Here is a 20,444-nt window from a genome sequence, read left to right as displayed (position 1 = left end):
GGAAGGGATATTTGAGAAGAACCCAAATGAAGTCAGGGCCCAGGACAGGACAGGGCAGGGCAGGGCAGGCAGGAGAAGCAGCCTTGAGGGTGTCATGTGGGTGCACAGCAGACCCTTCCATGGCTCTGTCACCCATAGGTTGGCCTCTTTTATTTCCTTGCCCTGGCTGTGTCCTTTGTTAGCCTCTCAGTTCCACTCATCTCAGAAGAGGGGTCGACAGACTGGTGGTGGGGTTGGGGCAATAAACCCACTGTGAATCTCACACTTGGAAAAAGTCCTTTAACTAGGACGGTTGTGTTTTATAATTAGCATTTGGGCCAGGTGGTTTCTATTTAAATATCAAGAAACAAAGTTCTTGTTGAAGCTCCTATAACAGAATCTGTCATAGGCAGCCGCAGTCCCCATAGCACAGCAGGGCCCTCCTTCCTAGAAACTTCCTAGAAAGGAGTGTTCGCTTTTCCTGATGATGTTCTTGGAAGGAAAAGCAGACTTTTCTCATGCTATTGTGGTTAAGTAGCACAAGGTAAAAACCAAAAACAAAAGCACCCTGAGCTTGGGTTGGCCTGTGTTGGTGTGTGGGTAACGATGGCACAGGAAGGTAGTCAGCCCCTCTGCCTGGTCCTCGGACAGACTTCAGCTCATTGTCTAGCTCGTAGTCAATGCTTATCTGCCTCTTCGAGTGCTTGATTAGTTGTTGTTGTTGTTGTTGTTGTTTTTTTAATGCACCAAATCCAGATAATTTGACTTTCCACTGATAAAAATATTTACTTGTTATAACAGGCAGGGTGCTAAACTTGGAAACTGAGAGTGCAAGTTAAATTTGAAATTTGTGGAGCGTATTCATGCCGCCGTCTCTGTAGTGCCTTGGCAGTGCCCGGCTCTTCTCATCTGACGTGCCAGGAGACAGCCTGGCGCAGGCGTAAGCTAAAACCTGCTTGTGTGTACAGAGGAGGCTCGTAGGACACTGAAACAGAAAATTTGGAAGTGTGACTGTGAGCATTTCCTTAAATGACAGCATGACACATTCGCTTTAAATAGAGCTTTATATTCTGCTGGCGGGGCTATTATAACTGTGATAGATGATCGTAAGCCTGAAAGCAGGTTTAAAAATTATTTGTCTCTGGCGTTGTTGTGTCAGGCGAGCTGTTTGGATATAATGAGCATGCTGTACAGTACGTTTGAGTCACTTCCCCAGGGAGAGGAAGGGGCGTTCATTACTCAGAGGAGAAGCACGTCCTCGCTCTCAGCTGTCAAGTCCTATGGAATCTAAAGAGGCGGGCCCTGCACTGTTAACTGGCCTGTGGGCTGTGGCCAGCTTTATCTGCAGGCAGCAGTGTGTGCTCCAGGTTTTCCAAGGGGGGTCTCTTTAAGGGGTGACTTTGAGAGGCAGCGTGTAAGGAAGAAGGAACAGGAGGAGCCACACTACCTGACATGGACTGGTCTTGATCAGGGGCTGTGCAGTGAAGAAGAAGATCACTGTCAAACGTGATGAAGGTGGAGAAGGATCCTGAGGAAGAAAACAGAGCTAGAGCGAAGTGGAGCCCTTGAGACCATCGACCGGTCAGGAGCTTGTCCTCCCGCTTGCTTTGTGAGCGGCAGGGATTTGTAACTTAATGCCGAGTGCTTCTTGCGTAGCTCATCTGTGTCTAGGATGAACTGCTGGGTGTCCTGTGCCCCTAACAACAGAGTAGGTATTGCTGGGGCCAGTGCTATGGGGCCCTGTTAGCGTTCAATCCAGGGCTTCCGCAAAACTACTTGGCTAATTTTGTAGTATTATATTCTTTCCTGGTTTGTCTGTGCAGTTAGTGATAGAAAACAAATGTCTTGGTTTTCCGGGTTTAAAAAGCCCAGGATAGAATTTTAGTACTGGGCAGTATTTCTGTTAACTGACACTGGACCAGACCTGAAAATGGTGTTTACTGAAGTAGAGGCCACTACAGTCTTAATAGGAGGCTGAACTGTTCACCCTTAATTACCTTTTTATAAAGACCTTTCTTGGGGCTTTTACTACCTGTTCGTGATTTAAATACTTTCTTTCTTTACCAGCAAGATTACTTGGAAATAAAGACTGTTTTAATTAGTCGTAAGGATAAACTCATCAATGTAGAGCAAGTGTGTGCCCATGACTCAATGGGCCAGGAATTTGGGGCTACACCCACTCCCACTCCTCAAACCCAGCACAGAGCTGTTTGTTCCAAAGATGAACAAAGGTGACTCCTGAATGGAGCTTAGATACGGGCCTACAGGACCATGTTCTCTATGCTTGGTGTGAAGGAAGGAGGAAGGGGGCTGACCACCATATTTAACGAATTTCAGACTGCCTCAGTTCCAAAGTCCAGTTCTGGGGCAGATTCCACTGAGATGCTACATTGCAGGAGAAAGTTAAGATTTTTGATTTCCAGATTTCCCTACTTTCTATTTTAAGTGTTTAAAGAGTTACATCGCTTATGTAGTTAGAAAATTAGTGATCTTACTTCGTTTGGGGGAGAAGATGTAGATATATAATGGTCCTGTTGATCAAACACTGAGAAGATTTTTCAAGTGATTCACCAGAGGTTTATTATATCTACAGGCCTAGGATTTGCTTTGTAAATTATGTGAAAAATACATAGACTTTTTAAAACCTAGAAATAGTATTGGATTTAGCTCAGAATTTAACAGTGAGTTGATAATGATATTTTAAAAGAATAAAATCTTACATGTTTAAAAAACATGTATTTTATTTCTGGGTTCTAACATTTCTGCTTACTGAGAAAGATCCAAACTTTCAGCCTTAGAATATTTTAAATATATTTTCTTCAAACAAAGCTAAAGATAACCTTGATATAATTAAAATACATTTTGTGTGTTATATCCTTCTATTTAAAGAAACAAAACCTACCTTTTATGTTCCTTTTAAATAATTTGCTCACTGAGTTTTTGTTACAATTAAAAATATTTCTCACCAGGCACTGGTGAGAATTTTAGGTATTCCAGAAGCTGAGATCCTGAGGATCACAGTTCAAAGCCAGTTTGGGCAGACAAATCTAAGAGACCCTTATTTCCAGTTAACCAGCAACAAGCTTGAACTGGAAGAGTAGCTCAAGTGATAGAATGTTGACTATGAGCAGAAAAACCCAGGGAAAGTGTGAGGTCCTGAGTTCAAGCCCCAGTCTGAACTCAAAAATAGGAATCTTTTGAGTGGATGGTACTAGGGTTAGAAGGCCTTTACCTTGTTAGGCTGGCAGGTGCTTTGCCGCTTGAGCCACACACTCAGCCTTTTTATTGCTTCATTTAATTATTTTTTGGATATGTCTATCCTCAAGTGATCCTCAAGTGATCCTCCTGTCTGTGCCTCCCCTGGAGAAGGTGTGAGCCACTGCACCTGCACAGCTTTTTTTTTTTTTTCATAATAACATGTTGTTGAATGTAAAGATGAAGGAAGAAAATGAGAGGCCTCTTTAATCCTGTTATTTTAGTAGTTTAAGAAGTAAATACTTTAGAGGCTTCTTAATATTTTTTCTGCATAGTTTATCAATATATAATCATAATAAATTGTTCTATGTCTACGTTTGTATGATTTGCTTCCATAAGTGGATTCTAATAGTACCTCTTAAATATGTGGAGCAAGAGTATATTTTCTTAAAATGAAGACAGAGATACACTGCATCTAGGGATCCTAGGCGATGTATACCCAGAATGCGATTTGTAAAAGCATGAGCTAGGGACTGGGCATACACACTGACTGGGGACCACAGGAACCAGGCTTGGCCACTGAGGTCAGTGAATGTCCCAGAGCCTTGGCTTCTGGTTTCCTACGATTGGTTAGGTTGTTCATGCTTGGCACAGAGAAGGTGTCCAGTCATTATTAACTGGAAGTATAATGCAGGCAATGTGTAGATGTCCAGTGTTTGGGGAAGGTTTGGAGCTGTTGTGCTGGTGAGGGTAGCTCAGCGGGCTGCAGTTGGAAGTGAATGAGCTGTTCTGCAGTACAACGCGTCCCTAACATTGCACACTATTCTGTCTCTTTCCCTTTCTGCAGCAAGCAGCAGATTGGAATAAATATGATGACCGGTTGATGAAAGCTGCAGAGAGGGGGGATGTGGAGAAAGTGTCCTCAATCCTTGCTAAAAAAGGAATCAACCCTGGCAAAGTAGATGTGGAAGGCCGGTCTGCGTAAGTATTCCCTAAGTGCTGTGAGTCCCAAGGCAGTTCCGGTACACCTGGATACAAATGAAAGTTTATGAATGGTGGTTCTCCACTTCCTCATTTTAAAGGTCTTTGTCAGAACTCACAGCAGTACAATTTTAAACAACCTAATGATCGTTATCCATTTTAGAGATTCCCTAAGCTGGGCTCAGTGAGTCAAGCCTGTAATCCTAGTTACTTGGGAGGCAGAGATGGGGGTGGATTTGAAATGGCCAGCCTGGGCAGAAAGACATTCATGAGACCCCATCTTCTCTCACCTGTGGAGTCCAGTGGTTAAAGTCTCTGACTCCAGCTGGCAGGGGAAGCACAATGGCTAGACATGGTGGCACATGCCTGTCATCCCAGTGATGCCTCCCCCTCCAGCCCAGGCCTAGTGAGAATACTGCCTGGAAAATGCTCATGTAAAAAAGTGCAGACATGTGATCAAGTGGTAGAGTTACTTAAATGCTTAGTGCAAGGCCTTGAGTTCAATCCCCAGTGCCACAACAATCAGTTCCCAAGCTCATGAGTGGACACCAGAATACCATTAGCATGGTGAACTGCAGTTGTGGTTATTTTGAAGCATTGTCCTTACCATATTGATCTCCATAAAAGTAGCAGGAAGAAGCTTGCAGACATCAAAGAGCTTGTTCTAATCGCATGAAAAGTCACAGACCTGAGAGACAAACCCAGCCTCTTCACAAATTCCCCTTCCTGCCAACTCAGGTTTTCCCTTGGATACTAGTGTCACCTGTGTGTGTGCCGTTGTGTCCCCGAGGAGGACATCTTGCTTGTTTGTGGCTTCTGAACCCTGTGCTTCTTCCCTACTCATTCTAGGTCCCCATTGCTTCCTTTTCTGTGAGGCAGGAAGCAGTGGGTTAAAGGGCAGATCTAGATTCTGTTAAGATGGTCTATTAATTATCACAGTGGAAGTCTTATCTGGGCACCCTTCCAAGGTTAGAGGTGAAAAGTTCCATTTCCTGAAATTCCTCAGCCTTTGCTTGCATGAATTCTCTTCAGAATATCATAACTGGAAACTAGGCACTAAATATAGAAATGAATGCTAGGACATGAACAATTTTTGATGTAGGTCAATGAAAATACAGTAAAGAGAGCAAAACAGGACTACAAATGAAGTCACTTTTAAGAGCAATAAAGTTCGAAAAGTCTTAAGTGTATTCTGTTTTATCATGTAGTACCTTGACAGGTGTAGAGCTTAGTCCTTCCCTTGTTTTTCTCCATACTTACAGTACAAATAGTAAGGCATTAATATCTAAAAGTGACTTTGTTCTTCCAGTGTCTTTTCCAAACAGTAAAGTGTTAAAATATGAAGGGAAGAAACTCAAATGTGCTCATTCATACTTTTGATGTCTTGAATGAAGGTTGCCTCAGGATTGGTTTTTGGTTGATGTTTTGGGGGTTTTCAGTCTAAGGTTCAATTGAGTGAGATTATTTAGTGTATTATAATAATTTAGAGTTGCAAGAATAGCGTTTTAATAATTTGGTGTTACTTGATGAGCTGTGAACTCCGGTTAAAGACTGGAATAGTGTTAGTCTTGGAGGTTTTTCACCAGAGGAAAGAGAACAACTCCTTGGGATTCACAGAACAAAGCATTTCTCTTTCAGATAGGTACACATAAACTAGAGTCTTACTTTATTAAAGCATTTTGTACTTAGAACATGCTACAAATGTATCTTCTGTATTATCTGTAATGACAGAAAATATATTTCTATTTTATCTCTTTTTTTTGTAACAAGTACTTCTTCAGAGTGGTTTTGGAAAGAAAATATTTTAGGCTTAAACCTAAGGATCTGTTAAACAAGGATCTGTTTCCTCAGTTTACCTCTACACTAGTGCAGCCCTTGGCTCCCCTCCCCAGGTGGCTTGTGTACCGACGTGGAGCTGTACCTACATTGAGCTGTGGGCTCCACTGCCCACTCGCTTGGGGCTGTGAAAGTGCTGCTCGTCCTCCCAACTGCCTACTATGGAGGCTAAATGCTTCTAAGGAGGACTCGGCCTTGGATTTGAATGTCTTCTCTGTGGGCCTCTGTCTTTCCTTGCAACCTGGCTTAGTCATGGTTTATTTGTATTTCCTTGCAACTTTTCTACTTGTCCCCTGAGGTAACCACGGTCCACATTGCCTGGGTCTTCTCAAAATTCTGGAAGTCAAAGTCCATGTTTTCTATATTTAAATGTTTTCTTCTGGTGGTACTAGAATATGAACTCGGGACCTCACATTGCGTGGCTCACTCAGTTGTCTTACCATGTGAGCAGTGCCTGCAGTCCTGATTTTGCTGGTTGTTTTCTGCCCAGGCTGGCTTCAAATCCTAGTTAATCAGGGAGGCTAAGATCTGGATCAGCCTCCCTGATTAGCCAGGATTATAGGGCTAGGCCACCATGGCCTATGTCCTGTTTTTTAAAAAGAAATCTTTGCAAGAGTTGATTTTCCAATTGCAAAAATAGATTTCTGTGAGGTGGCTTTTCATATTTCCTTTGCAACTCCTTGCACACACTTTCTGAAGCACGTCGGCAGCCTCTGGCATGCCAGAATTAATGAAGCATTGTAGATGTGCTGTGATCTCTGACCTCTTGTACTGGCATCTAACACTCAGGTGGGCTCTAGTCATGTCCTTGGAGTAACAATTGTTTTCTTTGTGGTCAGCTTCCATGTGGTGGCCTCCAAGGGGAACCTTGAGTGTTTGAACGCCATCCTCATACATGGAGTGGACCTCACAGCCAGCGACCCTGCAGGTATGCTAACTGAACTGCTGTAGCCTGCAATAAAACAGGAAGATGTTCCAAACCTCATCTTCCATCATTCTCTGGGGGAGGTGCTAAGGATTGTATTCAGGGCCTTGCAGGTACTAGGCCAGCATTCTACCACCCAGACACTGCTAACCTTCTAAACCAGACCTAAATGGGGCAACGCAGGAGAAATCCTAAATTCTCTTTTCAAATAGTTGAGACAGAGTTAACTTCTGAAGTATCACTGTTGGGAGAGATCTGGGATAGGAAACAGGAGAAAGTGTTACTAAGCAGGTGGAGACCTGTAGTCTAGTGCTGGTCTTAGTAGTCTTGCCAGTCCTAAAGGTTCTGATTTGAAGAATCTTGAGGTCCTTTTAGTTTGTGCTCCATGCTGTTATGAGTTCATTCTCCTGATGGGCCTCAGAATTCTGCTAATTACCAGGACAGTGGGCATTTGTTTCACATTGTATAAGCCTCCTGCAGCTTCTATGTAGGAACTCCTCTCATCCTCACATTAGCCTGGGGAGGTTGGGGTGCTGAGCCCAAGTTCTCTGCCCAGACCTGCAGACCAGTCTCCGTCAGGTTGTATTTTATCTCAGAAAGAACTCCTCTGGTGTTTGCTCAGCTATATCTAAAAAAATTCATATATAGACAGAATCTGTCTTCTGCTTATATCTAGAGGTACTTAAGTGTGTCCTTTGAAGTCTTACATTGCATATCAAAGATAGGATAGAGTACTTGAACCCATTTCTGCTTTCCCTCAACAGCAGAGCAAGGGTTGTGGACTCATCAAGTCAGCCCTTCTCATTTGTCTGGGATTTTAACAGCACTGTGATCCATAGCCATGCTTTGTAATTCAGCTACACACAGAGTTGTCCTAAAGTAGAGACTTTTCTTATAATTCCAATACTTTTCCAACTAAGGAACAGCAGCTGAAAGCCCTAGAAGCCATGATGGGCAGACTTGAATGCTTCTCCTAGGCTGCCCTTAGCCCACCTGCCTATACTGTTATTTTGTAAAGATCCAAATAGTCCTTGAAAGAAAAAAGAAATCCCACCTCTGCTTGCTGTGTTGCCACATTTGGACAAGTCAGTATATTACTACTAACCCACAGTGACTTAGAGGGAGCACAGAGAGGGAGATACATCACAGTTGGGTTAGTGAGGAAAATTGGCACCTGAAGATCCATCATTTCCAAATTACAGACCAAACGCAATTTATTGTTTACTTTTGAACAAAGGAAGAACGTGTTTACTGTGAGCACTTCTTACATCGGTGGATAGCACACATTTTTAGAAGTTGTAGATTGAACCTCTTAAGAACTCTTGGGGCTGTTCTTGTGCTGATTCAGTTCAAACCTGTGTTGTATTGTGTGTGTTTTCTATCTGGACACCTTTGCCTGCTGCTGAATGAGTGACTTAGGCCTCCCTCCTTCAGTGCAGATAGAGCTGCATGGTGTATTATCCACACACCAGGCCCAGGGCCTCACCAAGCTCTTCCTGTCCTCTGTGTAGCTGAGTCTATGTTTCATTGGTTCATTGTCATTAGAGCTGTCCTTTGTTTAAAATAAGAACCTTTCTTAATTGCTCTGGTGGCTGCTTTTAACCCGATGTAGGTATTTGTTAAATATATTTGATGTACTTGTATATATATATATGTATATATATATATATATATATATATATATATATATACACACACACACATGCACATATATGTAAAGTCAAGCATGATGGTGGACTCCTCTTTTCCAGCACTCAGGAAGCTGAGACAGGAGGATCATGAGTTTGAGATCAGCCCCGGACTACATAGTGACACCCTGTCTCAAAGCAAAGCAAAACAAAGCATGTATAGATCGATACACATGCATGCATACGTGTGCATGTGTAAATCATCTTAACTCCTGTTTCCTATGAAGGTTATTTCTTGGTACCCGCTGCTCCCCAGCCTCTTTGGCATTTTTCTGAAAGTTGCAACTTTATATCTAATGTTTTCTTGCTGCTGTTTCTATGGCCAGATTTGGTATTTCCTCAGCCCTGACTAACATTTTTAGGTAACAAAGTTTGCACACTACTTTGCTGAACAACAGCCTAGTGTCCCTGACCGTGTTCTCACTGCTCATTTAGAGACCTGTCTGTGTTTTTGCTTTAAAATCTGGTTAATCAGCTATATAGATGTGATCAGACCCAGAAAAATTTGTCACCTATCCAAACTCGTGAAACAGAGAATTCAGAACCAGATTATCCATCTAGAATAGTCAGACTGTAAATTACTTGTTCTCTAGCAGAAATTAAGTTTTAAGATAGGTTAGAAAGAAATTTGGAGCATTAAAAACTAGAAGCTGGCATAACCTAGTGAGACTCATATCTTTGCCTTTCAAGAATGACGGCTGTGTAAGAAATACAATTACACCAGGTACAGGTGGCTCATGCCTGTAAGCCTAGCTACTCAGGAGGCTGAGAACTGAGAATTGAGGCTTGAAGCCAGCCCAAGCAGGAAAGTCCATGAGACTCTTATCTCCAATAAAGTACTCAGAAAAAGCTGGAAACGGCACTGTGGCTCTAGTGGTAAAGTGCTAGCTGTTCAGGGACTGTTCCCTAACCCTGAATTTAAGCTCCCCCAGGATTATCTGTGCCTGCGCGTGCGTGTGCACACACACAAACACACACACATGCACACACACAAACAACTACAAGAGAGTTTGGAGGTAGGATGTTCTCTACAAGTGAACCTTTCTGGAGTTCAGAATCACCTTCCAGATTGTCAGTCACCTCCCCAACCTTGGGTGCAGCCTTGAACACTAAACTTCACCTCTGATTCTCAGAGACACGTGGACTTTGAATTTTAGCTGAAGCATAAACATTTGAGACCCCCTTCTGTAACCTCTCTGTCTTTACTCTCTCCATATCCACCACCCACAGGAAATCTAGGTCTCCTCTCCTCTCCTTCCCTCCTCTATCCTCTCCTCTACCTTCCCCTTCTCTCACCAGGATTTCACTACCAGCTTTGTCTGTGTGCTACAAACGACATGGTGGTGCATAGGGTAGAGGTACTACTCTTTGGAGATTTATATCATTATTTTCTTTTCCACCTTCATTGTTTTGGTGTGTTTATTATCTCATATTAAAATAGCATACTGTAAAGTGACAACAATGAAAGCCTGCTTATAAAGTATTAGAAAGGTGATGTACAGAGGGGTTACAAGTGATTTTTAAAATAATTTCTATGAAAATTCATAGGCTCCTTCCCATACGTTTCCCATGATTTCTTTTCTAGGGAGAAATGCTCTGCACCTGGCTGCTAAGTATGGACATGCATTGTGCCTACAGAAACTTCTACAGGTAGGTTATTTTTACTGCAAGAAAAAAAAATGTGTTCTTACTATCGTTTTGGGATTTGAGAGCAAAGAAAATGGTAGGGTGACTTTGACTGTTGGGTTTCATGGTTTTTTTCCATCATTCATGAAGGAATGTGAAGGATGGAGAACAAAAACACCAGGGAAGCAAAGTACATAACTCAGCATATTAAAAATAAATAACAAAGACTTGACCTTCCTGTTGACCTTAGCTGGAGATTGGAATTTTCTGTGGTCTAGAACATGGCATAAGATAAAATAATACAACAAATGATTTATCTATTTCTGTACAAACATAGATAATGTTGATGATGGAGCAGTAACATCATTAGTGAAACTTGTAATGGACTAATCACAGCATCCTATGAACTTCTTGGCTGAGTTAGCTTTTGCAGGTCCACTCAGTGTTTGCCACTCAGCTGCCTAGAGGAACCGACTTGTGCTTTGATTCAGCAGCTCCTTTTAATTCTTGCTGAAAATAAAATCCCAAACAATAATGTATTTTCAATACTGCATGCTATTGTAATGTCCATATGTTTCCTGTTTGGCAGAATGCTGTTAAATTTACAGTTAGATGACGTTATTCTATTTGTTTCATGTCAAAATATTTAGTAGATTGTCGAAAGTCTTTACTTTCTTTGATAAGTGGAATATTTGCAGATTAAATAACAGCTGTTGGTTTGAGTGTGGATATCGGATTTTAAAGTAAACTCCCAGATCACCAGGTTTCTGTTTCCACAGTACAATTGCCCCACCGAGCTCGTGGACCTACAGGGCAGAACTGCACTTCATGATGCAGGTGAGCCCAGCACCTGCCTGTGCGGGAGCCCCTGGGTGTCTGCTCATTCAAATTCATCCCAACATGGTTCTGTTTGTCTTTTTGTGCTGGTACTGCTTGAACTCAAGGCTTCACTCTTTTGCTCGGCTTTCTTGCTCACGGCTGGCGCTCTACCACTTGAGGTATGCCTCCAGTCTGGCACTTCACTGGTTAATTGGAGATGGAGTCACACAGACTTTTCTTAATTATTCTTTAGGTGGCATAAAGAAAGGTACACCCTCAACAACTAGATATTTGAGTACTTTTTAGTTATCTCTGAACATGCTTTTCTTGCCTGTCTCTTCTAAATGTGAAATTCCTGTTGTTTTCTGGAAAACATCCTACCTACCCTCTCACATATAGGAAATATTGGCATATGTTAGAGTGATACGTAGTAAAAATGTTGTTGTTCATTAACTTTCCTTCAGAGTTTTTATACAGCCTTAATTTTCTTTCAGTTTTTTCTTCTTGCATTTTAGGTACTTTTATTTATTTGTTGTCCTTTCTCTCCCAAAGCAATGGCAGACTGTCCATCCAGCATACAGTTGCTCTGCGACCACGGTGCTTCTGTGAACGCCAAAGACATAGTGAGTCCATGCTCGTGATCTCACTTCTGCTCTGGTCTGTGAGCTTCGTGTGGTGTCTGATTGGTTGTCTTCATGCTGGTTTATTTTTCTTGTTGCTTAGGACGGGCGGACACCACTTGTCCTGGCCACTCAGATGTGTAGGCCGATGATATGTCAACTGCTGATAGATAAAGGGGCTGATATTAATTCCAGGGATAAACAAAACAGGTAATTCTCTCCTTGTAGTTTCTTACATGGCTGGTGACGATGAGACCTTGTTACCATGTCATGATTGCCATCCCCGCAGCTCCTCATCCTTGGCTCTCTTTTAGTTAGTGTCTACTTCCCATTATGCAGTCTGTAGGGAGGAAGGAGAGGGACAGGTGGCAGGATGAACACTGAATAAAAGCTCTGATTGGGTTAGAGGCTGAAGGAAAGAGGACTCCAGGTTATTTTAAGCTTTAAAAATACCTTTAGACAGATGCTGGTGGCTCATGCCTGTAATCCTACCTACTCAGGAGGCTGAGACCTGGAAGATCATAGTTTGAAGCCAACGTGGGCAGAAAAGTCTTTGAGAACCTATCTCCAGCTAGCCAGCAAAATGTTGAACTGAAATCATGGCTCAAGTGGTAGAGCACCAACTATGAGCAAGCAAGCCAAGTGACCATGAGGCTTAATGAAATGGGCACAAATAAGAAATAACAAGGGAATAAAGTAATTCCCTTATCTCTGGAGTGGGAAGGTGTTCTTGGCACCCTGTGGCTTGCTGGCTGTGTGTCAGTTAATTTCCTAGGTGTTTTCATCTCAGGCTGCTGGGTCCTAGTGTTGTCTTCTGGGATTTTATAGACAGTTAAGAATAAAGTCATTCTTTTTATTTGATTTCATTTTTCTTAACGTTGTATCCTGTTGCTTTTAATTTATGGGAAGCAGAAAAACAAAGTAGTCTTTGGATTTTATAGTTCCCATTGTTTTTATTTTTCAGACATCTCAAAGAAGGAAATTCTTAAGCAACTAAATCATTAGTGTGACTAACAGTTTTTTTTTTAATATTAGCCTTTTTCATTCAGTCTAATCTGGTTCCAAAACATGAATAAGAAAATTTGATTTTAAAGATTAAGTTTTACCTGAGGGATAAGGAATTATTACTTCTGTAATATTTCGTGCTTGTTAGAAAAACAACTTAAAATGCCTACCTAGTCCAGAATAAATGAAATGTTTTTTTAAAAAAGATTACATTTTACAAGCAGAGAGAGATAATCTAGTTATCAGTGAATATGTCTCATGTTTGTATGGACCTTATATTTTTGAAAGGGCTTTTTTTCCTCCCACTGAAGATTGACAAAAATCTCAGTAAGGCAGGGCAGCATGTGTTTTGTAATTGAATAGCTGATGGTTCAAAAATAGGATTTTTTTTCCTGTTTCATCTTTAGCAGTTTTAACCTAATAACAAAAACTTCATTTCATTTTTTTAAACAGAATTTTAGACTAGCAACTAAGGGAAAGGAGGCTATAGAAGAAAGAGAGCATTTGTCATGAAAGGCAAGAATAAATTTTCTAATGAAACAATTGTGTTTCAGTGTCCACAATTGAAAACAGAGTGAGACACAGGATCAGGACTTGATTTCAACAAGTGTTTGTTCCCTCATCAATAAAATTACAGGATTTGGTAAAATAATTTCTAGGATCCTTGTAAGTTTCCACAACAATTTAAGGCTATTACTGCGCAATTGTGCTTTGCCACTATACTGTGAGTGTGTGGGATGTGTAATGAGTTTCTCCTGTAGATCTACAGGGGCACTGAGCTACATTTCAAATGAAGCCTGCCTGTAGATCTGAAAGATCTCCTTATCGAGGAAGCAACAGGACCCAGGAAGAAAATCTCCTCCTTCACTGAAAGGAGAAGGATTTCTAGGGGAAGTTTGTATGCTATGGCTCAGCTCACAAAGGGACCTTGAATAGTGGGGTTTTAATATATATGTAATTGTATTAATGATATTAAGGTGTTGTATAGAGGGCTTATCATTTCATAAGTCAGCACATTTCTTTTTTAGACGATGTCCTTTACTTTCACCCAATTTTCCCCTCCTGTCTCTGGCCCACAAGTTACATAGTTTGTTTTCCACCGAGTGTCTACTGGTACCATGGTTGCATTTGTTCACCCTTCCTCCCTCCATTTCTGTACCCCTATTTGCTCCTCCCCCCCAAAAGACAACAATAACAACAACAAAAATCCCAAAAGCAGAAATAAACACCACCATGACCAACAACAATAAAACCCATGCTTCCATTTCCTGCACTTTGTTTCTATAAATAGTATTTTAAATGTTCAGAGGCAAATCATTGGGTTTGAACAAAGATGAGGGTGATTATTTATAGGACATTGAAGAAGTGGAATAAAATGGGTTAGTTTGGTGGCCTAAGAAAGTATGAGATGGTAGAAGATTCTGTCTGCAAACAACATAAGGCAAATGCTTTTATAAATGTGAAAAATACAGGATAAAAGTATAAAGTGAAATCTATATGTGTCTATAGTAAGTGCAACTTCTTAAAGTGCTTGTCTCTTCTTTAAGGTGCCCCTGGCAGAGTTATTCTGGACTGTTCTCTGGGGTTCTCCTCAATTTCTTCTGTCTGCCTTTCAGAACTGCTCTCATGCTGGGCTGTGAGTATGGCTGCAGAGATGCTGTAGAAGTCTTAATTAGAAATGGTGCTGACGTAAGCTTGCTGGATGCCCTCGGCCATGATAGTTCTTACTATGCAAGAATTGGGGACAACCTGGACATCCTCACCTTGCTGAGGACTGCATCAGAGAATGCCAGCAAAGGTACAGACCTTTCTGTGACCAGGAAATACGGCTGACTTGGTCAGCAGCGATCCTGAGACCTGGTCCCCCTCCCTCTGTCATGATTGGCTTAATTATGTCATCGTCACTTATTGCCAGGAAGTTTTATCACATATAGTTGAGTTTATCAAGTGAACCTTGATCTGTGGACCAATCTAAGAACCAAGGCGCAAGGCAATTCAAATGTCTTACTAATGTTTTTTGATGGACCCATAAAAATAACATTGATTTTCTTTCTTCTGCTAAGGAAGAGGGAAACCCCTAACTTTTATTCTTCTAAAGCTTTAAAGAAACAACAGCTGTTTCCACACACATACAAACCAGTCAGTTACTCAGTTCTGAATGCTTGTGGATATTTTTCTGTTTATGAAAGAAAACTTGGAAAATATATAAAAGCACAATGCACAGGTAGCCATTCATTTTCTGCTCCGGCCCCTCCACGTATGAGCTGGGGCCCACGTCTCCTTATAGTCTTTCTTCCTGCTCATGTTGGGGTAATAATTTAACTTTTTGATAGTATATTTGAATTTGGCTTTTCCAATCGCAAATATTTTTCTATAGTATATTTTTTGTGATGCATAAGATCCCATTTATTTAAATTTAGTTTGATAAAGCATCTTTCTACAGGAGGTGTTTAAGCTATTAGAGTTTTCCCCTGGTTTGTTTGTATAGATAAATATTTGCAATATTTTTATTATCCCCTTTAGATAAATTCCTAGGGACTGAGTCACTAGGCAGCAGGGATGTACACTGGTTTAAGTTTTTTTGATATTTATTAACAAATTTCTTCCCAGTTTACCTTAATACCATCATTTGGGGGAAGGGGGAAACTTGCTAATTGGATAGATGAAAACAATGATATCTTGTCATAAGCTCTGGCAAGCTTTCGAGGAAGGTTTAAAATGTACTTACACACCTGCCCGATTTACCCTGTTGTCCCACCGGTTTTCTCTCTCTTTAATCTTTAGGGAGAGAACTTTGGAGGAAAGGAGCCCCTTTGCAACAGGTAGAACTTAATTTTAATTTTAACCATTATGTGTAGTGTGTGGCTTAATTGACGTGCTTGGGAAAGCCAGTTAGAGATATACCACTCCTGTGAGTTTGGAGCATGATGCCCTACTTGGTGATCTATGCCCATGAAGAACCTGGGTGCTGGGGTCATGATGTTCTGATGTTCTGTGACGACACCTTCACGTAGATCAGTCTCAGTTAATACGCCCAATAGGGGGTGGGCAGGCAGTCTGGGGCCTTGATCACCTCCTAATGTGTGAAGTTCCTATCCTTACTTGAGGTTCTTAAGTGATGAGTTTTGGCCTGTCAGGTACTGCCTGCCCTCTTCTCCTTATAACAGAGCCAAGTATGTCCTGTTCTGGGAGATGCTACCAGTACACTAAGAAATGAAGATAACTGGGTTTGGGGGGAGGGTGGGAGGACAGATAATTGTTGGTGTTCTTGGTCTTTTGTTTGGGTTTTGTTTTTTCTCAGACTGGGTCTCCCTTCGTAGGCTGGCCACAAACTCTAGGTCCTCCTACCTCAGCCTCCTGAGTGCTGGCAGGCCCCACCATGCAAAAACACAGGACTCAAAACTAATAATATGTTGTGATTTTAATACTGCTCTTAACATTTCTTCTTTTTGTATTTCTTATATGTGGATCTAATTGAGGACTTGTCTTTAAAAAATAACATAGTCCCCGAAACAGTTTATACTTGGTACTAATTTTATTAACAAGCAGTTTAACACTGGTTTTGTGTCTCAGCTGGAGTAAATGTGTCCTGTTCTGCTCTCCTCTCTCAAGTTGAAGTGGTTGTACGGCACTCTGGCTCCAGGCTAGCGTAGGCAGCTTTCCTCCCACGCTAGCTCTCTGCTCTCCTCCAGAACCTCTAGTCCCCGAAGAGAAAGCCCTCAGGTACCACCCGCGCCTCACCATCACTTTGCCATCTCATCATCCGCCGACTCCCATGCTGCATTCAAGCATCTCCCTTCCCTGCATCAGTGTGCAGCGTCACCCACACATGGCTCATGTCTGTTGTCTGTCTGTTCCCACTTTTCTTTTCATCTGGGGTAACTTTCTAACCTCTCCCTGTTCCTCTGCTAGCCAACCTAGGATAAGAGGAGGAGGAGGAGGAGAAGGAGGAGGAAGAAAGGAGTCAAATACAGTGTCCACTGCTCAGTCTGCACATGGAATCCAGGAAAACTGCACTCTGCAGTGTTCATGTTCAGTAGGGGGCGCTGTTAGAGGGAAGCAGTGCAGAGCTCCTTGTAGGTTATCTGAGTAAAAATGAGGAGCTTGTGTTTTGCTGGGAACAGTAAGGCTGCTGGCTCTGAAATGCTGTGTTTCCATTTTGTATTGTATACTCCTAGAATCCCCGCTGTCCATAGGATTTATTCTGGTCCTATGATCAGAAGCCCGCAGTGTACTTGCACATACACCTCTAGTGTCTGCAGGGGACATCAGTGTGTGGTCCCAGCCCTTGAAAGCACCTAGGTCTGGAGGAAGAAGAATTTGGCAGCACAGGGCAGCATGCCCCTCCCTTCATCTCCAAGAAGTTAAAGCAGGCTGAGGGAGGAAGCTGCCAAGGGTGGGGCTGAGTAGGGCCTCACAGACAAAGGAAGCTGTGCTCAGTGAAGGAGGCAGGCGAAGCCAGTCAGGTAGCAGTTGCTAAGTCAAGGACTTTGCATTTATACCCGCACACCCCACCACTGCTGGCCAGCAGCAGGTACTGGGGTACCATCAATGGTGTGTGCCCTACCCTGTGGAGCCAGGGTGCCAGGGAGGGACTTTAGGAATCTATCAGGAATCTAGTGTTAAGGTCAGCATTTCTGCGGAGCTGGGGTGGAGTGGAGGAATTGTGGAAAGGGGGGTGATAAAGTGAGCTGTGCCCAGATGACAGGCTCCTCTGGTGGACAGGCCTCTGGCAGAAAAGTAGTTGGAGCCAAATTTGGACCACACCTTTAATGTTTTATGCAAGTCCTAGAATGATGGTTAGTTATAACAGAAGCCTTCAAAGAGTCGGATACAGAGTAGCTTTTTAATAATACCCAAATTCTCCTCCAGACACATTAGAATGATGGTTTAAAACTTGGTTCAACAAAACTGGATGAAACGAGAACAATAATTTGGAGTATGAAAACAATCTCTTATGAAAACCTCAGGAAGAGGTTTTTTAGCTTTCTAAATTAGTTATTCTGCAGATGTCAAGATGAGTTTTGGGGAAAAAATGGAGGCTAAGGGTTGGTCTGTTTACTCACTGTGTTGTGTTTTTGTTGACATTAGTCTCTAAGCTGCAGGAAAGTTGCACAACAGTAGGTGCACAAAAACAATGTTTACCCGCCCAGGCCATTTGGAGAACTTTTGTGTACTTGGGTAGCAGGGCTGTCTGTCTCCTCAGGAAGCCACTCCTGAGATTGTGTCTGAGCAGGGCTAGAGGGGAAAGCAAGTTGTAGGGACCCCTGCTGTCCTTACCACTTAATGCGACCTGCTGTTTCTAATTACACTCTTATTTGGGAGTGGTAGATGGGGCTTTTAGTACAGCGTGTGCGTGTGCGTGTGCGCGTGTGTGTGTGTGTGTGTGTTGTGTCTAGTACAAATTTTCCTTTTTCAAATGTGATGGTTTTAATCTAAACCAATTGTTAAGTTTTAAAAATTCTCTTAGTATTTAAAAACCTGCTACACTTGTCTTAGTAAACCCTGTCTCATTGAAACACTGTGCATTTTAAGTGGACATGCCGCCCCCTGGTGGTATGTGCAGTCTGCTGTACTTTTCTGTGCCCTCATGCGTGCTAACCTGCCCTTTCTTTATGTTTCTCCAAAGTGGAATGTAAAAGAAGAGATCAACATGAAGTCGAATCAGAGAGAGCGTCCCAGTGTTCAGGTACAAAGGAGAGCCAACTTGGTGCTTCCTTTAAGCACAGGTGGTCTGTGACTATGTCTTTTCTAGTTTATTCTACAAGAATTGACTTCGGGTGTGGGGGGAAACTAAGGCTTGAACTCAGGGCCTAGGACTTGCAAACAGATGTTCTGCCACTTGAGCCAGACCCCAGCTCTAAGGATTAGCTTATTATGAATGTTTGTATTATAGTAATGATTAAATTTATAACATTGGAAGTATGATGTGCAAAGTATTGCTTTAATATTCATTAGAAAAACACAAATGATTTAGCAGTTATGAAACTATTGGTTCAAGTGTGTCTTCATGAGATAGAAGATCATTTTGGAAAATTAATTATGATGATAAAAGTTAAATTGAATCACTGTTCTTAAAGCTGTTTTATGTACATATGTATGTGTATATGGTAGTGAACTGCTTTTAAAATTACCTTCTGTAATTGCTCTTTTTAAAGACTATGTTTTGTTTCTTATTTAAGGAGCTGGAGATTGAAAATGAAGATTTAAAAGAGAGATTGAGGAAAATTCAGCAAGAACAAAGAATATTGTTGGATAAAGTCAATGGCTTACAGTTACAGCTGAATGAGGTGAGTGATCTGTCTAATCTTTTAAAAATTCCCAAATCAATGATATAGTCATTATCAGTAACAAATGGTTATCCTTTGCCTGTTGATTCAAGTCCTGGTGCTAAAAGGTAAAACAGGTCTGAGCATGGTGACACACATCTATAATCCCAGCAACTGGGAGGTGGTTTAAGGTTAGTGGTTCAAGGCCAGCACAGGCAAAAAGTTAGTTAGATTACATCTGGTGCATGGCTGTGGTCCAAGTACTTGGGAGGCAGAGGTGGTAAAGTTGATGTTCAAGATCAGCCAGTCTTGGCAAAAAACTGTAGACTTAATCTGAAAAATAACTAAAGCAAAAAGGGCTTGGGCCATGGCTCAAGTGGTAAAATGCTTGCCTAGTGTGCACAAAGACCCTGAGTTCACATACCAATACTGACCACCACCAACAACCCCCTTCCCTCCACCCCCCCAAAAAAAAAGCACAAACAAAAGCCAAATTGACTTTGGATTTTATCTGTAACGCTGGACATGAGAAAATGTGGATATGGGAAGAACAAAGAACCAAATTAGGCTTTTGAGGCCCTGGGCTTGGTGAGGAAGGAAGAGATGGAAGATGTAAGGAAGGAGAGAGAGCCAGTACTTGGGTTCTTTTGTCTTGAAAATGCTTGTGGAGTAGTGACCAGGCTGAACCGGTGCCCATGCCCATGGCAGCACACAGACGCTTCCCACACCCGCATCCCCACACTCTAAAGGCAACCCAGTCCTTTGAGAAGATGTCTGGCAAGCTTATATGCCTTTTAAGGAAAACTTTCAAGAGCTAAAGTGCGTTTCTTCTTCTTAAATCTAGGAAGTAATGGTTGCTGATGATCTGGAAAGTGAGGTAGGATGATACTTTTGTTTTTAAACCATAATAACGTTTTGCACATTGAGAATGTTATTGTAGAAGAGGTTTAGGTCCTAAATTGACATGGAGAGGCTTTTATTTCTAGTTATTGCTTAAAAAGAGAAGAAAGCTGGGTGTGACTGTCAAATTCTGTTCAATGTAGTTTTCTATGAATCTTGATATGAAAAGATGAAAAATCCTAAACATTGTAATGGAAATGTCCAAAAGTAATTGATTTAAAACAAGAAAAGTTTGAATTTTTTATTATACTATATATATATATATGTATATGTATATATAAATCATATGTTTTATTAGCATATTTACATAAACAAGAACTCTACCACTGGTTAAATTAGGCCTGGTTTGGAGATGTCATTAACTCTAGTCCTTAAAGTCATTTCAGTTCACCGTTTCTAAAACATACTTTCAACCTAGTTAAAACACAGGGTAATTTTGCTTTATTCTGTATTTATTCTATTCCATTTCAGAGAGAAAAGCTGAAGTCCCTTCTGGCAGCTAAAGAAAAGCAACATGAAGAAAGCTTAAGAACTATTGAGACTCTGAAAAACAGATTTAAATATATTGAGGTACAGAAAACTTAAATTACATCCTGTAATT

The 20,444-nt window shown here is 41.5% G+C and overlaps 1 protein-coding gene across 1 annotated transcript in view; it reads left to right on the top strand.

Moving 5' to 3' along the window:
• The first annotated feature begins 1,556 nt into the window (after positions 1 to 1,556).
• The window catches only part of Uaca (uveal autoantigen with coiled-coil domains and ankyrin repeats), a 31,961-nt gene continuing 13,073 nt past the window's right edge, over positions 1,557 to 20,444 (top strand). Inside the window, exons 1-13 of the mRNA XM_013012164.1 lie at positions 1,557 to 1,687; positions 4,022 to 4,155; positions 6,831 to 6,919; positions 10,190 to 10,254; positions 11,010 to 11,067; positions 11,602 to 11,672; positions 11,773 to 11,879; positions 14,291 to 14,472; positions 15,459 to 15,496; positions 18,304 to 18,363; positions 18,857 to 18,964; positions 19,788 to 19,820; positions 20,315 to 20,413. Of these exons, the coding sequence (XP_012867618.1) occupies positions 1,652 to 1,687; positions 4,022 to 4,155; positions 6,831 to 6,919; positions 10,190 to 10,254; positions 11,010 to 11,067; positions 11,602 to 11,672; positions 11,773 to 11,879; positions 14,291 to 14,472; positions 15,459 to 15,496; positions 18,304 to 18,363; positions 18,857 to 18,964; positions 19,788 to 19,820; positions 20,315 to 20,413 (1,080 nt within the window). The 5' untranslated portion in view covers positions 1,557 to 1,651. The remainder of the gene's footprint in view (positions 1,688 to 4,021; positions 4,156 to 6,830; positions 6,920 to 10,189; positions 10,255 to 11,009; positions 11,068 to 11,601; positions 11,673 to 11,772; positions 11,880 to 14,290; positions 14,473 to 15,458; positions 15,497 to 18,303; positions 18,364 to 18,856; positions 18,965 to 19,787; positions 19,821 to 20,314; positions 20,414 to 20,444) is intronic.

Source organism: Dipodomys ordii, unplaced genomic scaffold, assembly GCF_000151885.1.
Source record: "Dipodomys ordii isolate 6190 unplaced genomic scaffold, Dord_2.0 Scaffold15, whole genome shotgun sequence".
In the NCBI taxonomy this organism is placed as follows: Eukaryota; Metazoa; Chordata; class Mammalia; order Rodentia; family Heteromyidae; genus Dipodomys; species Dipodomys ordii.
Note: the sequence above shows the minus strand (reverse complement) of the source record. Positions and strands in the feature narration are given on the sequence as shown.